The sequence below is a fragment of the Daktulosphaira vitifoliae genome, unplaced genomic scaffold, assembly GCF_025091365.1.
Source record: "Daktulosphaira vitifoliae isolate Bord-2020 unplaced genomic scaffold, ASM2509136v1 Scaffold_431, whole genome shotgun sequence".
Classification (NCBI taxonomy): Eukaryota; Metazoa; Arthropoda; class Insecta; order Hemiptera; family Phylloxeridae; genus Daktulosphaira; species Daktulosphaira vitifoliae.
In genome coordinates this window covers 1-9,101 of record NW_026099996.1, presented here as the reverse complement: position 1 = coordinate 9,101, position 9,101 = coordinate 1, and the positions used below count along the sequence as shown (strand labels likewise).

The 9,101-nt window shown below is 31.2% G+C and overlaps 1 protein-coding gene across 1 annotated transcript; it reads left to right on the top strand.

Moving 5' to 3' along the window:
• Window positions 1-447: 447 nt before the first annotated feature.
• Window positions 448-2,762, top strand: LOC126909478 (ankyrin repeat, PH and SEC7 domain containing protein secG-like; the record flags this gene model as incomplete). Its single annotated transcript, XM_050691905.1, has 8 exons — window positions 448-564; window positions 667-846; window positions 913-1,011; window positions 1,060-1,170; window positions 1,237-1,335; window positions 1,384-1,494; window positions 1,561-1,740; window positions 1,801-2,762. Coding segments are annotated over 8 exons (1,859 nt in total), but the record flags the coding sequence as incomplete, so codon positions are not given.
• Between the last annotated feature and the right edge of the window lie 6,339 nt (window positions 2,763-9,101).

Here is a 9,101-nt window from a genome sequence, read left to right as displayed (position 1 = left end):
GGCAACTTACCTTGATCTGATCTGATAATATAACTCGCGCAGAATTGTTGTAGTTACTAAATTAAATACTATTATTATTTAAATCGTTATTATTATTTCGGGTCACGTCACCACCACGTCACCACCGTCGCTCACCTAATTTGGATACCGCCAACATCTCTAGAGATCCAGTCTGGTTATATTTAAATAATATTAAATAGAAATAAATGCTTTTTATAGTTGTTAGTTGAGAGTCTATATTTATTTGTTCACGAAACCGCTAACTGCTTTTTAGTAGGATACAAATTATATAAGGCCAGTGTTGTCCCGTTTAGGTATGGCTTAGCCAACTGTTAGGAAGTATTCGAATAATTAAAACAATAATTAAACTATCACTTTTTTTACATATTACAAAGCTCAATAAAAATTCTATTCAAGAAAAATTAATTAATTCTTTTGCTCATTTAGGGAATGACAATGTATATTCAAAACGCACAAAAATATGCCCTTTTGAAAGAGGTACGACCATAAAAGCTGCTACAAATGGTGACATAGAAACATTAAAACTAGCTCACGAAAGAGGATGTGAATGGAATAAATATACCACAACTGAAGCTGCTGCAAATGGACATTTTCAATGTTTAAAATATGCACATGAAAATGGATGCCCATGGGATGAAAGCACAGCAGAAGCTGCTGCAAAATATGGGAATTTAGAAATTTTAAAATATGTTCATGAAAATGGATGTAAATGGGATGAAAATACAACTAGAGCCTCTGCAGAAAGTGGATGTTTAGAATGCTTAAAATATGCTCATAAGAATGGATGCAAGTGGGATGTGGGCACAACTACTGGTGCTGCTATGAGTGGAAATTTAGACATTTTAAAATACGCACATAAAAATAGATGTCCATGGGATGAAAGCACAACAGAAGCTGCTGCTGCTAAAGGACATTTAGAATGTCTAAAATATGCTCATGAAAATGGATGTAAATGGAATGAATTAACAACAAGAGAAGCCGCAAAAAGAGGTAGTTTGGAATGTTTAGTTTATGCTCACAAAAATGGATGTAAATGAGATGAAACAACAACAACAGAAGCTGCAAAAAGTGGTAGTTTGGAATGTTTAGTTTATGCTCACATAAATGGATGTAAATGGGATGTGGGCACAACTACTGGTGCTGCTATGAGTGGAAATTTAGACATTTTAAAATACGCACATAAAAATAGATGTCCATGGGATGAAAGCACAACAGAAGCTGCTGCTGCTAAAGGACATTTAGAATGTCTAAAATATGCTCATGAAAATGGATGTAAATGGAATGAATTAACAACAAGAGAAGCCGCAAAAAGAGGTAGTTTGGAATGTTTAGTTTATGCTCACAAAAATGGATGTAAATGAGATGAAACAACAACAACAGAAGCTGCAAAAAGTGGTAGTTTGGAATGTTTAGTTTATGCTCACATAAATGGATGTAAATGGGATGTGGGCACAACTACTGGTGCTGCTATGAGTGGAAATTTAGACATTTTAAAATACGCACATAAAAATAGATGTCCATGGGATGAAAGCACAACAGAAGCTGCTGCTGCTAAAGGACATTTAGAATGTCTAAAATATGCTCATGAAAATGGATGTAAATGGGATGAAAATACAACTAGAGCTTCTGCAGAAAGTGGATGTTTAGATTGTTTAAAATATGCTCATAAGAATGGATGCAAGTGGGATGTGGGCACAACTATTGGTGCGCCCATGAATGGTAATTTAGAAATTTTAAAATATTCACATGATAATGGATGTCCATGGGATGAGACCACAGCAGAAGCAGCGGCAAAATATGGTAATTTAGAAAACTTAAAATATGTTCATTTAAATGGGTGTAAATGGAATCATAAAACAACAAATGCTGCTGCAGAAAATGAACATTTAGATTGCTTAAAATACGCTCATGAAAATAGATGTGAATTGGATGAAAATATAAAGGAACTAGCTGCTTTTAACGGTGATTTAGAAATTTTAAAATACGCTTATCAAAATGGATGCACTTGGTCAGAAGGCACAACTAGTTCTGCTGCTTACAATGGTCATTTAGATTGTTTAATATATGCCCATGTGAATGGATGCCAATGGGATGATGGCACAACTAAAGTTGCAGCTTTAAATGGTAATTTTGATTGTTTAATATATGCTCACAAGAATGGATGCTATTGGGATGTTGGAACAACTAGAGCTGCTGCAGCATGTGGTTGTTTCGATTGTTTAAAATATGCTCATGAAAGTGGATGTAATTGGGATATAGATACAATAGTTACAGCTGCTGTTCATGGTAATTTATATTGCTTAAAATATGCTTTTGAACTTGGATATGATTGGGTGAGAGGTATTACGAGAGGGACTGCTGCAAATGGACGTTTAGAGTGCTTGAAATATGCTCATGAAAATGGTTGTGAATGGGATGAAGGCACAACAAGGGAGGCTGCTGCAAGTGGTTGTATTGACTGTTTGATATTTGCTAATGAAAATGGATATCTATGGGATGTAGGGACAAAGAGTGCCGCTGCTGCAAATGGTCATATAGATTGCCTAAAATATGTTCATGAAAATGGATGTGAGTGGGACGAAAGTACTACAAGACTTGCTGCTGCAAATTATCAATTTGATTGTATAATATACGCACATGAAAATAATTGCCCGTGGAGTAGAAATACCATTCATGAAGCTATTCAAAATAATTATATTGATATAATTTTGTATGCTATAGCAAATGGTTGTCCTAATTAATTGTCTTTTTAAATGATTCTATTTTTTAATATGTTGTCTTATTACATTATGTTTAGAGTAAATATTCTTAAAATTTGATAATTATAATTTTATTCATATTTTACATGTTTAATATTTAGTGTTTTGAAAACGTTACTGAAATCAAATACATCATATTTACATCATTTTTCGAGATTTCAATCTAACCAAATTTGAGAATGCCAAATTATTTTTAAAAAATATCTCCTCAATATTATGATACTGTGAAAAAAAAAATTTTAAATGTGCTGTTCCTTTTTTGTATGATCTTATCGAATTTTTATAAAATATATCAAAGACAATAAGCTTAGTTTTTTATTTATTTTATTAAAATGAAAACCTAAATAAAGATGAGGGAGCTGTAAGGTTTAAGCCAAACCAGAGGACCTACTATTTACCCATTGCCCAGGAGGAACAATGGACAGTGACCTAGTAGCCGAGCCAAACAAGACAGTACTTGTTGACGGAGCTGATAATCAAATAATCGTTCATCGCTCACTGATCCTCTGTGCCCGGCAAATAGCACCTAGTGCTAACGCTGATCACAGTTGTAGGTAAATGTCCTCGGAGTGAAACCACACATAGACAGTAAAGATTATATAAATTTTCAGACATAGCAGAGACAGAAGCACCAGAATCAAGAAGAGCAGTATAGAGATTAATAATGATAGAAATTTCAATTTCGGGACGAAAACTAAGAGAAGGAGAATTTTTTTAATCAAGACTTAATGGATGAGATAGAATATTTAACTGAGGAATATTGGGAGACGATCCAGAAATTGACCTCACGAGACTGGTCACTGGTCGTTTCCCGCATGTGGTGATTGGGATACATTAGGAGTACTAATTGGGAGAAGAATTGTTTGTGGAATTTTGTGGTTAACTGTTATTATAAGGAGATCGTCCATGTAATCGCTTTTGATAAGGATTATTAGGATTATGATTCTGGGGTCAATTATTTTGAGAAATGTTATAAGAATAAGAGGAGTTCATTGAAAAATTATTAGAATTAGAATGTTTTATTAAAATGTTCAGCATAGGATAAATGGTCAATTAATTCATTAAGGGTTTTAATACGATGAATTCTTAAAGGACTGGCTAGTTTCGGGAAAATGAGAAAGGATTTGGAATATAAGAGTTTCGTTTTCAATGGGAGGATTAAGACATTTTGCTTTATTAATCCATTCATGTTATGTTTTTGAAGAGTAGAGGTATCACGATGATAATAGGGACGAGAAAGTTCATTACGGATCATTAGCTGAAATGTTGGCGAAAGAGCTCAACAAAATTGAAAAAAGTATTAGGAGGAGGAGTAAGAGCATTAAAACATTGTTTGACCTCACCAGTCATTCGCCGTCGAACAATATTAATTTTGAGGTAATTAAGGATATTTTGTAATTAGAAATAATCATTAATTTCAACAAGGAAAGCTTCAGAATGAACAGGTGTTAGATTACCATTATATTCATGGATAACATCAGAAAATTTTTCTTGAAGGAGAATAGAACTATTATTTAAAGAAAAAGAAGGGCGAGGTTCAGCATTAGAGGTAGTTTGGGTAGGCAAAGAATCTTTAAACAAATTATTGGAATAAGTAGGTGGAAAGGTTGGTTGATTTGGGAAAGTTGAATGGGGATCATTATTAAATTGTTTAAGTTAAGGGGAAAAAGTGGTAGAGGACATTTGAGGACCATAAGAGAATCTAAGTTTTTTAGGAATATCAGTTTCAATTTTTTGAGATAAAGGAGGCATTACATTAGGATCAGGAATAGATAATTGAAGTTTTTGGACAGAGGATTCAAGGGAAGCTAACCTAGCAGCTTGACCTTCAACTAAGCATAACCGTTCCGATAAATTAGAAATGTCGGTTTTTAATTCGATTTGGACATCCGAAATTTCATTGTCTGTCTAGGATTTGCATTCTGCCTTGCTATTTTTAAGTACTTCTAATAATTTGGTATTGATTTCAGTCATGTCTTTTTTAAGATCCGAAAAAGAAGATTGGAATTGTTGTCGTGATTCCTCGAATTGTTTTTTAGAGTCATTTTAACCAGAATAATATATGATTAAATAAAATTTTATCAAACAGTTAACTTAAAAGTAGTATTAAGAGAGAGAAAGAACAAAAAGAAATGTATAATAGTTTAACAGCAAGATTAAATGAAAACAATTTAATAGATCAGGTTTTGAGCTAACAGATGTTAATCAAAACAACAAACTGAATTAATCAAATAAATTAATAAAAAGATAAATGGTTAACAGAAGTCAATATTAATATAACAAGGGTCTGTGTTAAAACAGTAAACACCTAATAAAAATATGTTGACAATTAACTAAGTAACTATAATAGTTAAGATGAATGGTTATAAGAACCGTGGATAGCATTAATATATAAATATAAGGATATCAAATATTATAGGTTATGGCCATAGGTGGGTCACACTAGGAGCTGTACCTCAGGTACATTTTCAATCAACATTCCATAGAAACAAAAATACATAAATAATCAGAGTAATAGGGAAAGTGAAGGGAGGGGTGGTGGGATTTAAGGCCCTCAAATCCGCGAAACGCATGGGTATGGTTAGTTGGCATATCACTGCCCAGACGATGTTTCGGCAAAACAGCGTACTACAACCCCTGAGACGTTACCATGCCACTATAACCACTTACGGGGAGATGAGTCTCATAACGGGAGAGGGGAAGTGTTGGGAGTCAAAGTTAAAAACTAAAATAACATGTAGTACTAGTACAAAGTTATAACAATATTTAAACATGGTCATGTAAAATAAAAAAAATATATAAGAACGGAGATTTAATAGAGAGAATAAAGAAAGAGATATTTTGAATAAAAATAATGGCTAAGCAAAAAGTAAAACATAGAGAAGTTTTTTTAATATTGAAAATAAGGAATGAGGGGAGTGGGCATATTAGTGTCACTAACCCCCAATTATTGGTGATAGCAGACAAACTACTATATAAAAAATGAAATTAATAAAATAATTAAATTTTCAGTTTTACTCTACTACTGTTATTTAAAAGAAGGATATGATTATCAACACAATGTAATACATAATAAGGGGAAGGGAGAAGAAAGTTAACCCATAAAAATGAAAGAAAATTAAGTAAAATATTAAAGATCAATTTAAATTCAGCTTATAACTAGTATGTGCATAGATAGGGCAAGTATATGAACAAAAGAGTTATAGTGTAAAGGTTACTTAGGCATCATTAATGATAGTACCATATAAAAGACCTGTCAATTGATCTATGCAATGCTGACCATATTTTACTTAAGTATCGACAATTTCCGCTTGTGTAACCTTTTAGTTTGTTTAATAAAAATGTTGACCATGCCTTAGTGGAAGGAAAGAAGAATATAAAATGTGGAAATTGAGCCTTACAATATATTAGATGGTAAAAAAAAAACAGCATATATATATAATAATCACAATGTGATATTTTCAGTTACGAAAAAATAACAAACAAACCAAAGCCAATGGTAAATGAAATTAGCACAAATTAATAAGGGAATAAATAACATATATTTCCTGTTTATAACTAATACATATATTATGTGGACTGTAAATCCGTTAAATAAACAATAAAAAATTATTAATAATTACCCACTGCCGCTTGAAGGTGATGAATATTATGTCGTAATACANTTAAGGCGTCTGGGTACCGACCGCTTTTTAGTCAAAAACAACCCGTTTTTGTTCCATCAGTACGACGAAACTACTGATGCGATAAGAATTCTGAAAACATATCTGAATTCAGCATCATGTCACTTAGGTATCGGTCAGGCCATATTTTTGAAATTTTGATGTTTTTAACCTTTTATTACAGTTTTCATTTTCGAATAATTTTAAAATTTTCAAAATAATTTTTTACGTTGAAGGAATCACAATTTCAAAAAGTGACCGATACCTAAGTGACATGATACTAAATTCAAACTTGTTTTCAGAATTCTTATCGCATCAGTAGTTTTTTCGTACTGATGGAACAAAAACGGGTTGTTTTGTACGCTCAAACTAATGGTTTTCAAACAGTAGCTGTTATATGTGACATGCTCGTGCGCGTATGTGCGTTATCCGCTGCAGCTATTTTATTGCTCATAGGTTGCATAGGGCAATACCGACTGTCTAAAAATAGTTACAATGCATACTTGATATTATACCTGTATATATGATATTAGATTATTTGCTTTTATCTTATTTGCAAACCTGTCATTATTACATAGTAAGAAACAAATTTTGTTGTTGTATTCCTATATAAGTGCCGCTAAAAAAATGGGGAGTCATAAAACAATATCTGGTAAGGTACGAATATATAAAAATAATTTTCATACACTTTCTTAGTTTCGATAGAAAACTGAGAAGGTATTAGTTTTACTATGATGTGTTTTTTGCTTGTGTCTATCCATATCTGTACCTATTGGACATTTATTGTTCAACGATACGCCAAAAGATCAAAAAATATATCTTGTTGATGTATTCAGCATTATCTTTTAATAATTTCTCTTTAAATCTGACACAAAAACGTGTTTTTCTCAGTCTCACACTATGTTATCAAACTAGATCTAACACTAAGTAACTGATGTTATGAATAAAATGAATTTTAAACTACATACAATAAAAAAAAGTAAATCATTTTTTTAAAAAAAGGTGGTCAGATTTGAGTGATAATGAGATATAACTTATATTTAATATAATACGAAGTGCTTAGAATTCATGAGATATAAGTGACATTTCAAAAAAAAAAATTATTTTGGTACACCATCAGACTGAAAATTAATAGTTCTTATTAGTAGAAAAAATTTGTAAATAAAAAACACATTATTGTAAAATCAAGATACCACTTCAGCTACACATGAAAATTAAAAAATAAATACAATATACATTATTTTGGTAGAATGTTTCCAATTCTCAAACTAACATTTTACTTGACATACCTCAAACAAGTAACGAGGAGAATTTAATAAATGAGTGAGTAATTTTTTCACGAAGAAAAATTTTTTAAGGAGGGCAAGGTTAAAATATAATTTATTAGAAACATTTTTTTTTCTTTAGAAAAATTGGAGATGATAGTTTTTATGATTTTTTACCATTGTCACCCAGTGCACAAACTCTTGATACTTGTAAAAAAATTTCTTCAGAAGTTAACCAATTATTCAAAAAGAGTTAGTTTATTTTTTATAGTATTATTTTACAATGAAATTAATACACATATTTAACTATTTTAGGTATAATTTAAACAGTCGTAGAATAATAAATATTGAATATTTTTTTAATAGTACGAAATCAATTAAACACGAGTTATTTGCTTGTAATTTTTCAAATCATGCATTTAAAACTGAAGTTCAAAGGGGTTTTTTTTCAGAATTTCACTTTGAATATAATTTTTGCAAAAAAAAAGAAATTATTTATTCATAGGATCCCAAATTAAATGATTCTCATAGTATAAATACTGCAGTTGTTACTACTACTTTGAATACTAGTCAGGGGTTTACAAATTTAGAACAGTTTTCTGCTGTACTAAATATGTCATGTATGAGTAATAAGACGTATCAAAAATATCATGATTATATAGCTAAGCAAACTGAAAAACCTGCATGGGATTCGATAGAGTTAGCGGGAAAAGAAGAAACTAGGTTTGCTATTGAAAATGGATAAGTGAATGATAAAGGACTTCCCATAAGAACAGGCTTATAAAACTTAAATATTTTAGTGTGTAAATAATGTAATTTTGTAAATTGAATTCTTATAATTAAAATTAGTTTTTTTATAGTTTTATAACTTCAAAATAATCGATTTGGATCTCATATGATTTAACTTGTTTTCTGTAAATATTTAGTTTTTCTTAATCGTCGAAAATAAATAGTTTAATTATTTTTATAATCAATTAAAATGTGTGAAATCATGACACGTCTATTAGTATTTACAGTGAGGCTGGTGTTAAACTATAGTTTTTATACTACATAAAATAAACGTGTGTCGTTATCAACATAATCGTATTGCATCAAAAAATAAGGCAGGTACACAACTGTTTTTGTTATCGACTATAACACGACGAAAATACTCCTAATCCATTATTACACTCACACTAATAATCATTTATTTCTCACACAACGACACTGCGTAACATGTAAAAACCGAAAAATTGCCTATATTCGACCCCTGAAAAAAGGTCGGTACCCAGACACCTTAAATAAACAATAAAAAAAAACGGTAGCACAGTGGTGTCGAGGCACAGTGTGGACGAGGCATAGATGGGACAAGTTTAGATGATATCTGACAGTGATTAAAATCACTATCATAAGAA